This window comes from Sceloporus undulatus, chromosome 11 (genome assembly GCF_019175285.1).
Source record: "Sceloporus undulatus isolate JIND9_A2432 ecotype Alabama chromosome 11, SceUnd_v1.1, whole genome shotgun sequence".
NCBI lineage: Eukaryota > Metazoa > Chordata > Lepidosauria > Squamata > Phrynosomatidae > Sceloporus > Sceloporus undulatus.
Window position 1 is genome coordinate 4,588,508 of NC_056532.1, and position 14,139 is coordinate 4,602,646.

General features: G+C 49.4%; 1 protein-coding gene across 1 annotated transcript; it reads left to right on the forward strand.

The window, feature by feature from the left end:
• The first annotated feature begins 1,528 nt into the window (after positions 1 to 1,528).
• LIG3 (DNA ligase 3) lies at positions 1,529 to 13,530 on the forward strand. Its single transcript, XM_042442638.1, has 20 exons — positions 1,529 to 1,630; positions 2,242 to 2,745; positions 3,394 to 3,543; positions 3,875 to 4,078; positions 4,735 to 4,886; positions 5,572 to 5,738; positions 6,021 to 6,098; positions 6,680 to 6,848; positions 7,033 to 7,188; positions 7,398 to 7,529; positions 7,905 to 7,984; positions 8,256 to 8,343; positions 8,970 to 9,047; positions 9,463 to 9,586; positions 9,905 to 10,047; positions 10,490 to 10,564; positions 10,752 to 10,898; positions 11,463 to 11,637; positions 12,009 to 12,103; positions 13,056 to 13,530. Exons 2-20 carry the CDS (start codon positions 2,460 to 2,462, stop codon positions 13,290 to 13,292), a joined length of 2,736 nt encoding a protein of 911 aa, XP_042298572.1. The 5' UTR covers positions 1,529 to 1,630; positions 2,242 to 2,459; the 3' UTR covers positions 13,293 to 13,530.
• The last annotated feature ends 609 nt before the right edge of the window (positions 13,531 to 14,139 follow it).

A 14,139-nucleotide genomic window follows, 5' to 3' on the forward strand; every position in this document is an offset into this window, starting at 1 on the left:
AGGAGTGCTCCATTACAGAGATGTTTGCATCCAGAAACTGGGAAACATGGGGAAAAGGCATTCTTCTTCTACTACTACTACTGCTACTAATAATAATAATAATAATAGAGTGGAAGACAGAAGGAGAAGCAAAGCAAGGAGAGACAAACAATAGAGAGAAAGAGAAATCAGCATGAACCAAATGGAAACAAAGAGAGGAGCAAAAGAGAAACAGACAGAGGCCAAACAGAACAAAACACACTGTGATGTCTGCTGTTGGAATCCAATCTTATAAGAATCCACACAGAGTCCAATCTTCATGTAGGAGCAGTAAGTTTATTCATCCTTAGGCTACTCAGCACAGCCAGTCCCAGGAGAGTGAGATGAGGAAGAGAGAACAATCAAACCCTCTCCAACCCTCTTAATAGTATATATACACTACAGCTGATATGACTAAGGGCTGTGTCTTAAAGGTACCTTACATCACACACACCAAAGAGCACTACTTCAGTCAGCCTCAGGGGCCACATTTGGGAGCATGATGGCTTCCCTTTCCCTTGGTTTGGGGATGGCTGGTCTACAGCAATGGACTTCAGAAAGCTCCCCAATTTGGCCTACAGCCGGGGACAATGGGAGCTGAAGTCCAAAGGTCCTTGGGAACCACTGAGGCTGAGAGAGTGTGGCCTGCCCTTGATGGCGGTGGCAGTGAAGAAGTTTCCCCAAAATGAGCAGCCCTGAAACCCCCCTCCATTTTGCCCAGCCTTCTTCCCTGGCAGCATTGAGCCCCCAAGGCCTCTCCAAGTGGGCTACTTCTCTCTCTCTGCAGTGCGGAAGGAAGGAAGAAGAGAGAGAGCTTGCCTTGCTCTTTAAAGAGGGGGCAGCAGCAGCAGCAGGGGCTCGCTCTTTGGGGGCAAAAAGGCCTCTGGTTCAAAAGCAGGAAGAGAAAAACAAACACACACACACACATCTCTTTATATGTGTGTATATATGTATAGATAGATATAGATATAGATATAAAAAGATATATATATATATACATACACACACAGACAGAGCACTAAATTTACACACTCACATATGAACATATATACAGTATATTTATATGAACATACTTTGCAAAATATAGATATTAAAATGTAAAATTTTGCAATATATATATATATATTAAAATATATATTAATATATATTTAAATAGCAATATATATATATGAACATATTTTGCAAGGTATATATATTATAATAAATTTATATATTAAAATATATAGCAATATATGTATGTATATGTATGTATGTATATATATATATATATACGTGTGAACCTATTTTGCAAAATCTGTATATTATATTAACTTATATATATTAATATATATATATATATAGAGAGAGAGAGAGAGAGAGCATTTGCCGGCGGCTCTCCCAGACCATGCAAAAGTTACTTTTTGGGACGGTAGTCCTGCAGAAGTAACTTTTCCAAGCAAAGACACTCCGACCCAGGATTCGGAGGGGCGTGGCCTCCGGCTCCCTTGCCGCCCAATCGCCAGTGGGGGCGGGGCTTCGCGGTGACGTCACGCAGAGAGCGCGTTTCCCCGGGCCTTTGTGCGCATGCGGCCCTTTGACGGCCGGCGGGCCTGGATTTAAAGGGGCTGCGGCGGTAAGTGAAGAAAGATGAGGAAGGATCGGGGGTGGCTCTAGGAGTCAGGGATGCCTTCATTCCCTCTTCTCCGTTTATTCACTCTCAGTGCAGGGAGCCCAGGGGAGGGGCGGGGCTTGGGCTTCTGCACTGTGCCCTTCCCCAGAGGGCGTGGCTTAGGGGTGTTCCACGCCCACTTAGGGGCGTGGCTTTGCCCGCAACGTCACTGTCCTTTCCCTGAGGGGCGTGGCTTAAGCCATTGGAGGGATCAGGTGAGGTGAGTCCTAAACACTCTGCAGAGAGAACCCAGTTTGAGACTGCTTTAACTGCTCTGGGAACCCTGGGAATTGTAGTTTTATTGTGCCACCAGAGCTCTCTCTCTCTTTCTCTCTCTGACAGGTGAGGCTCAATGTCTCACAAAAACTACAATTCCCAGAATTCTCTAGCACTGAGCCAGGGCAGGTAAACCCAGTCTTTGCAGTATGTCTTTTGGAGCTTGGTCTCTGTCACCATCCTCCATTTTGTCCTCCCACCGCACTCACTGTCCTCCATTTTGTCCTCCCACCGCACTCACTGTCCTCCATTTTATCCTCCCACCATACTCACTGCCCTCCATTTTGTCTCCTTTGCAGCATGGCTGAGCTTGGCTCCAGGTGACGCCGCATGCCGCTTCTCCTCGTCCTCCGGACAATCAAGGCCTTTGAGAGGATCCTGCGCCTGACGCCGCTGAGCCCCCCTTCCGCCCCTCGCCGCTCTCCTCCGCCCCCAAAGGGTCCCCCAGTCCCTCCCTTGGGGCTTTCCCCTGCCTCTGTCCATTGGACCTTCGGCCACCCGGCCCTCGGCCTCTGGCATGGCGGAGCAGCGCTACTGCGTGGACTACGCCAAGCGCGGCACAGCAGGCTGCAAGAAGTGCAAGGAGAAGATCCTGAAGGGGATGGTGCGCATCGGGAAGGTGGTGCCCAACCCTTTCACGGAGTCCGGAGGGGACATGAAGGAGTGGTACCACGTCAAGTGCGTCTTCGAGAAGCTGGAGAGGGCCAGGGCCACCACCAAGAAGATCGAGGACCTGACCGACCTGGAAGGATGGGAGGAACTGCAGGACCCCGAGAGGGAGATGATCAACCAGCACATCGCAGGCAAGGAGGGGACCCTAAGGGGTCCGTGGAGGACTACCACTCCCAGAATCCTCCAGGCCACTTGGAGGGATGGGAAGAACTGCAGGACCTCCAGAAGGACTTGATCAACTGGCATGTCTGGGTGGGGGCATTAGTAGCCAAGGTTATGGAAGCCGACTTGGGCCCCAGCCTGGTGGAAAGAGGGCATATAAATAAAGCAGGTTTATATGGTGGAGTCTCCTTCCTTGGAGGCTGTCTTTAAACAGAGGCTGGATGGCCATCTGTCAATGGGGGGTGCTTTGATGGAGAGTTCCTGCATGGCAGAAGAAGGGGGTTGTGCTGGACCAGGGCCCTTCTTGGGCTCTCTTCCAACTCTAGGATTCTATGAAATTATAAACAGACAAGGTTTGGGGGGCTGTTAAAAAGTCAGTTTAGGACTACCACTCCCCAAATCCTCCAGCCCACCTGGACACTTGGAGGACTGGGAGGAACTGGAGGACCCCAAGAAGGAGGTGAGCAACCAGCACATCTCGGGTGAGATGGACACCAGGGAGAAGGAGATGCCCCTTCATAGCCAGGGTTTAGGAGGAAACGTGTTAGTTTAGGACTACCGTTCCCAGAATCCCCCAGCCGACTGCATGTGACGCTGACCTCTCTCTCTCTTTGCAGATCTGTCCTCCAAAACTGTGAGCACACCAAAGAAAAAGGCTGCCATCCAGGCAAAGATTTCGCCCAGCGGTCAAATCACTTCCCCTAAGAAAACGGCGGCGGCGGTGGTTCCTTCGGATCCCTCGCCAAAGAAATTCTCGGGTTTTGCAGGTGCGTGAGAGACCTTGTGGGAAATATTGTTGCTTGCCACATATTACTTTGGTGATGTGCATTCAACACAGTCGCTTGGCAGATGGTGGTTTAATGGTTTTTAGGTTTTAAAGATTGTAGTGTTAGATGTATAATATGTAAGTTTATGGGTTGGGTTGGATAAGAGGATGGAAGGGTTACATTATTATTGTTATCATCATCATCTTTGAACTACTGAAAGTTCTGTGTGGATTCTGTAGTCCAAAAACCTCACTTCCTCCCCAAAAAACAATGCAGGGGATAATAGGTCCAACCTGTGCTGGTTTTGCAGTGAAAGTCTCTGTTCTTTCAGCCAAACCAGGCGGATCATCTGAAGGAGGGACCGGCGCCGGATCTTCCCAGAAGCCCAGTTTATCCGTCCAGCGGAGTGACCCCAAACACAAGGACTGCCTCCTGCGGGAGTTTCGGAAGCTCTGCGCCTCGGTGGCTGAGAAGCCCAGCTACAACGTCAAGACCCAGATCATCCAGGACTTCCTGCAGAAGGGGACCTCTGGTGGTGCGTCCCTTTGCCTCGCCTCTCTTGGTTTTTGTGGCACATACATATTTACGGCACATACATGCGCACACATACACACCCCGACAAAAGCCTGATCCAGAACTTTGGTCTCCTGGGTTTTGGGACTTCAGTTCCCAGAAGCCCCAGACACCTAGACAACACCCAGAGCTAAGTCCAAAACATCTGGAGGATGTTTGGGAACCATTAACTTCTGCTGCTACCCGCCTTGATCCTCAAGAGGGACACATAAATGTTGTTGTTGTTGTTGTTGTTATTACTACCACTGGCCCTAGTCCAGCATCCTGGTTTAGGGATGATGATAGATGCAGTCCAGCACATTTGGATAGGCTCCAGTCAGGGAAGTCCGGGATGCTGGGTTCTCCCAAGGAGGCGCATAGGTTTTTCCTTTGCCGAAACAGCCAGTGCCTTACCTGGCCCACCTCTGCCCCTCACCTGCCCCTGTCTTTCCCCTTGTATGGAGACCCTTTTGAATTCTTGGTCAGAGGTCCCCCAGCAAACGGTGATTTATGGGTCTCCGTTGGCTGACAGTGAACATGCCTCTTGTGGGTTAGTCCTGCCTAGGATCTGCAGTCCCCTGACATGGATTGGGGTCCCTTTCCTCCCACGCATCTCAAAAGCATTCACACCTTTTGCAGATGGCTTCCATGGGGATCTCTACCTGACCGTGAAGCTGCTGCTGCCGGGGGTCATCAAGAGTGTTTATAACCTGAACGACAAGCAGATCGTCAAGCTCTTCAGCCGGATTTTCAACTGCAGCCAAGAGGACATGGTCCGAGACCTGGAACAGGTGAGGGAAGAGACGCGTATCGGCAACAGGCGCATGTCAGTTTGCTGTGCCAAATGGAGTCTTGGGGAGGTCTGATGTTCCAGCTTGTAACAAAGGCAGTGGAGAGTAATGGAGTATCTATCTTTGGAGGTTTTTAAACAGAGGCTGGATGGCCATCTGTCATATGGAGTGCTTTGATGGTGTCTTCTGGCTTGGCAGAATGAGGTTGGACTTAATGACCTCTTGGCGTCTCTTCTAACTCTAATTCTGTGATACATGAAGTGATGCATAAGCCATCCTGAGTAGTAGCCATTAATGGCTCCATCCGCCCCGAGTTTATCCGTTTTGCTTTTAAAGCCATCCAAGATGACAGCCATCTTCTATATCTAGTGCCACAGTTCAGGTATCCTCTAAGTTAGCGATGTCCAAACTCTGGCCCTCCAGGTGTTTTGGACTTCAGCTCCCAGAAGCCTCTGCCATCTTGGCTAATGATCTGGGATTCTGGGAGCTGGAGTCCAAAAACACCGGGAAGGCCAGAGTTTGGACATCACTGCTCTAAGTGAAGAGGTCCAATTTCCCACCGTTGAGCGTTCCAGCAGGACAGCCTCATTGGGATTTGAGAAAACATCCTCCCAATCTGCTTTTCCCCATCATGGTTCTCTTAGTAAATGACTATCTTTATTCATTCTGTTTAATGGGAAAACAGGGAGATGTTTCCGAAACGGTGCGGATCTTCTTTGAGCAAAGCAGGTCCTGCCCACCGGCTGCTAAGAGCCTCCTGACCATCCAAGAGGTGGACGATTTCCTCACCCGCCTCTCCAGCCTGACCAAGGAGGATGACCAGCAAAACTTGCTGCAGGAAGTTGCAAGCAGGTGCGGTTAGGGTTGTGTATGTGTGTCTGTATGAAAAGCTTGTGTGAGCCTTGAGTTCAGGTGCAGGGGAGACCGAAGAAGCGGGGAAGAGATAAGGCATGCATGCATTCTCCTCTATATCCTTCTCCCCAGGCTTCTCTAAGCCAGGAGAGATGGCTGAAGTATAGTATGAAGTCCCAGATATATCCAGCGTTCTTCTTTTCTTGATTTTTAACTTACTTTGTTCCTTCAGAATAAGACCCTCATTCCTCACTCACCTCGGTCTGAACATCTCTTTCTCAGGTGTACGGCCAACGACTTGAAGTGCCTCATCCGGCTGATCAAGCATGACTTGAAGATGAACGCTGGTGCAAAACACGTGTAAGTTGGGCCAGGTTCCCTCTCGACTTTCCGGCACCAGGACCCCTCTGAGAGGCCAGGATTCGAATCCCTAAGGGAAACCCATCCAGGAGCCTCAGAGGAAGGCAAAGGCAAACCTCCTCTGAATATATATATATCTGGCCAAGGAGACCCAAGGAGAGGGCCTCCACAAGTCAAAAGTTGACTTTTAGGCACATAACAATAGCAATAGCAGCAGCAGACTTGGACCCAAATGCTAGGATCCCATTAGTGATATATATATGTGTGTGTGTGTGTGTAATTCTGGGTTGTATGTGCACATGTCTCTTTTGGGGCAGGGTGCAGGAGGCTATTCTCTAGGGAGAATGTATAAAATAACAATATGAGAACAATAGGCCACAAGTTTAAATAGAGCAAAAAGGGCCAATGCCGTCCAAAGCTGCACCAACAGAACTGTAGGGTTTTGATTGGGGAAGGGGTCTTGACCAAAGAGATAAGATGCAGAGAGTGTGATTTCTGTTTCACCCTTTTAATTTTTTTTTCTTTCTTTCTTTCTTCCTTCCTTCCTTCCTTCCTTCCTTCCTTCCTTTCTTCCTTCCCAGACTCGATGCTTTGGACCCGAACGCATATGAGGCATTCAAAGCATCGCGCAACCTCCATGATGTGGTGGAAAGGGTGCTGAAGAACCAACAGGAATCCCAGAAGGTGCCAGGGCTGAAGAAGACCCTCAGTGTCCAGGCGACGCTGATGACCCCCGTCCAACCCATGCTGGTAAAGAGGGGCTTCACTGGGAGGCTTGGGGGGGGGGGACAGACAGGGCCTTCTTGGTGGCAGTAGTCCAGAAATACCTGGAATATTGCACAATTCCTGGGCAGCGTTGTTGGGTCCAGGGAAAAGAGCCTGATGAGATGTTATGGGGTCTTCCTCTCTCTCTTACTTTTCTCGTCCCGTCAAGGCCGAAGCCTGCAAGTCGATCGAGTACGCCATGAAGAAGTGTCCCAACGGGATGTACTCAGAGATCAAGTACGACGGGGAGCGGGTTCAAGTGCACAAGAAAGGCGAACACTTCAACTATTTCAGCCGCAGCCTCAAGCCGGTCCTACCTCACAAGGTTAGCGGAACAGCTTTTGTTTCCTGGTGTGGCCCCATGGGATCCTGGCACCTAGAGCAGCCCAGAGAGGAACCCAGTTCAGATTGCAGCGATGGTGGGTTGGACTAGCTGAAGGTTGTTTTCCATTTCTACCATTCTTTCGGGAGCAGAAGGGTAAGTATTTGATAGGACACCGTCTGCCCGCTCTTCATTCCCTTCTCTTTGTGCAGGTGGCCCATTTCAAGGACTACATCCCCAAGGCGTTCCCGGGGGGTCACAGCATGATCCTGGATGCGGAGGTCCTCCTGATTGACACCAAGACGGGGAAGCCATTGCCTTTTGGGACTCTCGGGGTGCATAAGGTAAGGGCCGAAGAATCGTCTTACCAGCTCTGGGCCATAAATAAGAATTGGCAATCAAACATTGCTTCAGAAGACAGACTCTGGCAATGGCTCTTAGCCAGGATGGCTTCATGGAACTTCAAGGTTTAGATGCGTGAATCTGAGAAATTGTTTCTGCAGAAGCATGGCAAAGGAGGGCTCTGGGCTTTATGGGGTTTTCATTGGCCACTGCGAAAAGGAAGGGAGAAAGCGAGGAACGTGAATTCAGTGCAGTGAACCAGACGTCTCTCAAAGCTCCCATCAACCCCAAAACATATTTAGATTTGGTGTCATTCTGTGTCATTTTGCCCTGGCTGGTTTATCTCTGCGCTAACTGACCTCCCCTCTCCTTTGCAGAAAGCAGCCTTCCAGGATGCCAACGTCTGCCTCTTTGTTTTCGACTGCATCTTCTTCAACGATGTCAGCCTGATGGACAGGTGGGTGCGACTCTTTGGTGTCTTACCTGTGGGACCACATTTTGCTCACCTGTCTTTCCATCCGTCTATCTCACCCAGCTCATTCCAGGGAGACCGGTTGCAAGTGCAAAGGTTGCAGAGATTACCTTTTTGGTACTAAATACGCTAGCAATCCAAAGAATTCAGATATAAAAATATAGGAGAAGGGGACAGAGGGAAGGGAAGAATCGCTGGTAGTAACGGTTGTCTCCCCCTCTTTCTGCCGCCATGTCATTCCTTGTCTTTCCACCAGACCCTTGCAGGAACGCCGCAAGTTTCTCCACGACAACATGGTGGAAATCCCCAACCGGATTCTCTTCTCTGAGATGAAGCACGTCACGGTGGGTCCCACAGAGAAGTGGTGTGGACAGGGGCAGCTGGTGTCCCCCTAATCCTCCCCAGGTTTTAATTCAGGATTATAGTGATCCCCCCAATACCTTTGTCACCCAACAAGACAGTGGAGTAATGGAAGAACATCACTGGTCACGGAGGAGCTTTAAAATGGGATGGCTGTGAATAAGAGGAGACTGTTGAAGTCTCAGCTCTCCTCTCCTCCACCTCTTCGTGGATCCCAGATAACAAAACCCAAATGCCCCAAGCTTTTTGGGGAAGAGGGCAAGGACCACATTGATCCTCAGTAGATATTTGTTACGTCACATAATTCACCAAGAGAGGTGGCCACAGGGGTTGAACTCCAAAAATCTGAAGCTGGCACAAAGCTTACCTTAGCCTTGCAATTGAGACAAACTTAATCTCTGTTTAGTTTCACCTGGCTGTCCTCAGGGAAAGGGAACTACTTGATACCACCCTATAAATAAGGCAGATGGGGTATACAAGCAGAAGCAATTTTGACGCCCTTCGCTGTCTCTTTGCTCCATCTCAGGATCAACATTTCATAAGTATTGGGGAGCAGGAGCTAATCCCAGGCCCTCCTTTTCAACCTTTTGTTTGCCTTTCTCTTTTCCAGAAAGCGTTGGACCTCGCTGACATGATCAACCGAGTCATCCGAGAAGGGCTGGAAGGACTGGTACTCAAAGATGTGAAGGTAGGACACTTTGCCATGTGCGCGGGCCACAAAAGGCTGTGGAAACTGAAGATGTTCAATGGGAGACAGTGTTCAATCACCTGCTTAATGTGACAGGCACAGTATCTTGGGGAAATTGCACATTTAAACGGCCAAAACCCAGAGCAGATGCTTTCTGAATGCCATGGACTATAGTTCCCATAATCCCTAGCCAGAAAACCAGTGGTCATTATTTAGGAGGACACTGCAACCTATTTCAAAGGAGTGTTGCTACTCCATGGGCTTTTGAGAGAGGAATTTCATGCACACCTTATCTTTGTGTCAGAAAAAACTCATGCTCTGGAGAGATAAAAGGCCCCCACAAAGTAGCCTTGATGGGCCACCTTTTTCTTCCTAACACCTTCTTCTTCACCTCTCCTTGCTTTGGTTTTCCCAGAGCATCTACGAACCAGGGAAGCGGCACTGGCTCAAAGTGAAGAAGGATTACCTGAACGAAGGCGCAATGGCCGACACAGCAGATCTGGTGGTCTTAGGGGCTTTCTATGGCCAAGGCAGCAAAGGTGGGTCCCTTATATTGCATTCATTCTAACTTGTAAGGACTGGCATCCTGCTGGGTAGATACAATGTCGTAAGCCAGGCTTGTGACCTCAGAACATTTTGCTTTTTCCATTTTACGATTGTGGCGCCATTGCTGTGATTGCAAACGCCCCCTAAAACCTACAGTTCGTCTCCCAATCCAACCTACCCAAAAGCCCACCTTAAAAGCTAGGTGCTACCAGGGGCAAGGGAAGCGGTTGTTTAGTGTTGGCAGCCAGGGCTTTAAAATCTCTGTGAAGTTGACGTTCTGATGAAAGATGCTTGTGTCGGTGTCTTCGCAGGTGGCATGATGTCCATCTTCCTCATGGGATGCTATGATCCCGACAGCCAGAAGTGGTGTACGGTGACCAAATGTGCCGGTGGGCATGATGACGCCACTCTCGCCCGGCTGCAGAAGGAACTGGACATGGTGAAGATCAGCAAGGTTGGCGTTCAGGAGACCTCGTGGTCACGTTTTATCTGTGGGTCCATGGAGGGGTCTTTAAGGACTTGAGCCAAAACCGACGATAGTGTCATGGGGAAGGGAGCATGGTTGTGTTGAGGGCTGGTAATCGTGTGGCCCTACAAATGATGTTGAGACTGTAGCTCCCATCATTCTTCACCATTAAGCATGTTATTTAGTGCTCAAGGTCCTTACATTTCTCACCCCTGAAGGGCGCATTTCACCTGACCGAATTACCAACTGGGATCAAGCTAGAGAAATAAATGTCCCACGTCATTCTCTTAGGCCAGCGCCTGAAGAAGCGTTGGCCTTTTGTTATCCTTAGATCAAATCCTTGATTTTTTGGCTTCGGAGTATTTTCTTGGTTTGCTACAGAAACGGAATTACCGTTTTGTAGTGTCTCTGTGTGTGTTTTGCTTTCTAGGACCCCAGTAAAATCCCCAGCTGGCTCAAGATTAATAAGAACTACTATCCAGACTTTATTGTTCCAGATCCAAAGGTAAGTGGCCTGGCAGATCTGGGTGGGAAGGGGCAGTTGTGTGCCTTTGTGTTTGTGTAAGAAGGATAACCCATCTACGGAGAATTCTGGGTGCCTCCTCAACACGTCTTGGCATTTCATGAGCCCAGATATGTGCCTGGTGTTTGGCGAAGGTGACTCTCTCTACGGTCATTGTGCTTTGCTTTAGGAAGCGCCAGTCTGGGAGATCACAGGCGCTGAGTTCTCAAAAGCTGAGGCCCACACCGCCGATGGGATCTCCATCCGCTTCCCCCGTTGCACCCGGATCCGGGATGACAAGGACTGGACCACGGCGACCACACTCCCTCAACTCCGAGTGAGATGCTTGCAGCTTTGGGGAGGAAAGAGGTCCTAGTTTGGGATGGGAAATCCCAGGATCCCCTTCCTAGCCAGCACAGCAGAGATGGTTTGGCAGATGGCGACTCCCAGCAGTGTTTAGATGACAACCTTATGTCTTCCTGCATGGAAGAATGGGGTTGGGTTGATTGTTCCTGTCGTCTCTTCCAATTCTCTGATTCTAAGTACCAGCCTTTGGGGGATTATGGGCATTGTCATTACCTCCCAAAAAAGTAATTTCCCCCCCCCCCAAGTTCTGCTTGGTTGTGACTTGCTGCTTCAGAATGCACCCCTTTCTTTCCAAGGTTGGTCAAATGGAGCACATTTGTTCTGAGGTTGTTGGAAACAGACAAAGCCTGTGTCCTCCCCTTGGTCCAGGGCCTCAGGCAACAATTTAGGATCCTTTCCAAGCATGAGTTGGGGATTGGACCTGGATGTAAAGGAAGTTTTTCCAAGTCCCGGTTATGCGTGTCAGTCTGCAGTCAGGTTCTGGGCTGGTGGTTCGTTTATTAATGGGGGGATTGCTTGGTCTTTTGGGGGGCAGGAACTGTACCAGCTCTCCAAAGCCAAGTCGGACTTCACGGTCGTGGCAGCGGAGGAGGACAACTCCACGGCCGGCAGCAGCGGGGAGAACGAGGGGCAGCCGAAACCTTCTGCCCCGCGCCCAGCTCCAAAGCCACAGGCCGGCAAATCACCTGCAAAAGCCAAGAAGCCTGAAGGTGAGTTTGGGGAGGACATTTGCTTGCCAACCTCCCTTGAACAGTGCCAGCTCCCAGGTCATTGGGGCAGTGAATCTGGACCTTTGAGGATTCCCCAATACTCTATACTCTTGTCTTCAGATTCTCCTGGAGCTCATTTTAGTCCATCCAGAGCACCGTATGAAGAGGAGACTTTGAAGCACCGAAGGGATCCCTAATCCCTGCAGGTGTGATTTTAACCAACCGTTTTGCTCTGTTAGTCTCAACGGTGGTACAAGACCCCCTTTTTGCATACTGATAGTCCAGACTAACGCAACTGTGACTATCTTCTGGTGAAATCCTTTTAAACGGAAAGAAAACATTCCATGCTGGTTTTTCCCCTCCTTTTACAGCTCCCAAACCAGCTGAAAGATCCCCTTTGAAGAAAGCAGAGGAGAAACGAGGAGAAAAGAGGAAAGCCTCCAAGATGGAGGGAGAAAAGAAGAAGGTAAGAGTCCTGTTTCAAACTGGCTTCAGATTTATTTCATTGCAAGTTGCTCTGAGACCCTTTGATATAGGCCAAGGCAGAGGTCGGTCTGTCTATCTATCTATCTATCTATCTATCTATCTAAAATACTGGAAATAAAGCACTGTACATCATGGCCTTTTGGTCTGAGGAGGGTTAGCCCCAGCGCCAGTGAGATGATAAAGATATTCTGGGTTTTAGTTTAAACTTGGAAGGCTGTATCTGAGTCCTGAATCCTGTTCTCAGTTGCAACATTGCACAGCCAACTAAATGCGCATGTCCATTGCGCATGTGCATCCAGCTTCCCCAGTCTTGAACTGAATACAGCCATTTCCTATCAGACAGGCAACATCCAACCAGTTGCATAGGAAACAGGCATGCCTGAGACGCCAACAGGACCCTGGCCCTTGGCAAGGCGAAAGACAAAATGTGCTGGAAAGGGTTTGAGTTGGCAAGATTGGGGGACACCAGGCCTTGAGCCCTGCTACTGTTTTCTTGCAGAGAAGGCGATCTGGAAAGCTAAGGAGCCGCTTTGCGTATGCGCAGAGAGAAAGGCATTAAGACCCGGAGCTGCGTCCCTTGTGAGATAGTGATGCCCTCAGAGTGCCAGCAAAGAAGTTTAGCTGGCATTAAAAGACTGAAGTGAAGCTGGGCATCCCTTAAAGCCACTTTAAGAATGACAACAATTTTAACGCCTGTCTTAATAAAAAACGCTGGATAGAACTCAGCGCAGGTCTTTGGAAGTGGACTTACAGGTGCAGGAAGCAGAATTTAGCATAGCAATTCTTAGGCACCACTTACAGGGAGAAGCCATCCTTTGCCATCTCAGCTTTGCAGCCCTTCTGTCAGGGACCATTGAAAAGTGCGCCTGGGTCTCAGGTTTCTCCCCTTACCTCTCCTTTCCTTTCTCCTTCCTCTATAACACCTTAAACAGCCGACGCTGCTGGACATTTTCACCGGGGTGAAGCTCTACCTGGCCCCTTCCGTGGAGGACTTCCGGAGGATCAGGCGCTATTTCATCGCCTACGACGGAGACCTGGTGAGGGAATTCGACGGGGCGTCGGCGACCCACATCATGGGCGGCGCGGAGGAGAGCCTGGCCGCTCAACAGGTCTCCCCAGAATGGATCTGGGAATGCATTCGGAAGAGGCGGCTGGTTGCCCCGCGTTAGGCTCACCGTCTTAAGTGAGGTTGGAGGACTTCTTAAAGGTAATAGGAAGAACGAGGCGAGGGCAAACTTGTGTATAGAAGGTACGCCAAGATGAATTAGTGGCTTTTTGTTCTTAGAAAATGACCAGCGCCTTCTGCAATGAAATTGACCGTGAAAAGGACTCAATTTAGACAGAGTTGGTTGGTGCTGGATGGTTTTTCACATTTTGGGAATAAAAGAGCAGCATCGCTTTTGTGTACAATAGTCCCCTGATGTTACGTCCCCCAAAAAACATCTCGTATGGAGTTAATGGCCAGAGAGCTCCGTTAGGAAACCGGGTCTGATCTTTGGAATGGGTTTGGCGTTAAGGATGCCTCTCGACCGAGTGGCAGCAGCCAAAAAGGGCCAAACCCTTCGCGTTTGGTACTCTTGTCTATAATCATAGAGTTGGAAGAGACCCCAAGGGCCCTGATCCAGTCCAACCCCCTTCTGCCATGCAGGAACTCTCCATCGAAGCATCCCTGACAGTAATGGCGTGCTTATAAAAAGAAAAGACTTGCAGACAAGCGTGATGAAGTTACATTGCAGCTCTCACTATCTTGTAGCCAGCAGCGATGGATGATGGGACTTGCAGTCTGCTAACCGCTGCGCAGTTTAAGTGCTGCCCAACTCATGATTGAATGCAATGGAAAAGGAGCTCCTTTCCTGGAAGAGGCCTCACTTTGTGGTTCGAATTCAGAAACTCAAAAGACATTTTTAAAAGCCAACTGGGTTGGTTGCCTCCAAGAGTCGGAAGAGATCCCCGCGTTCATTTGAAAAGAGAACAAGGACCGCTTTGGGGTTTTTAAGAAAAGAAAAACAAACGAGA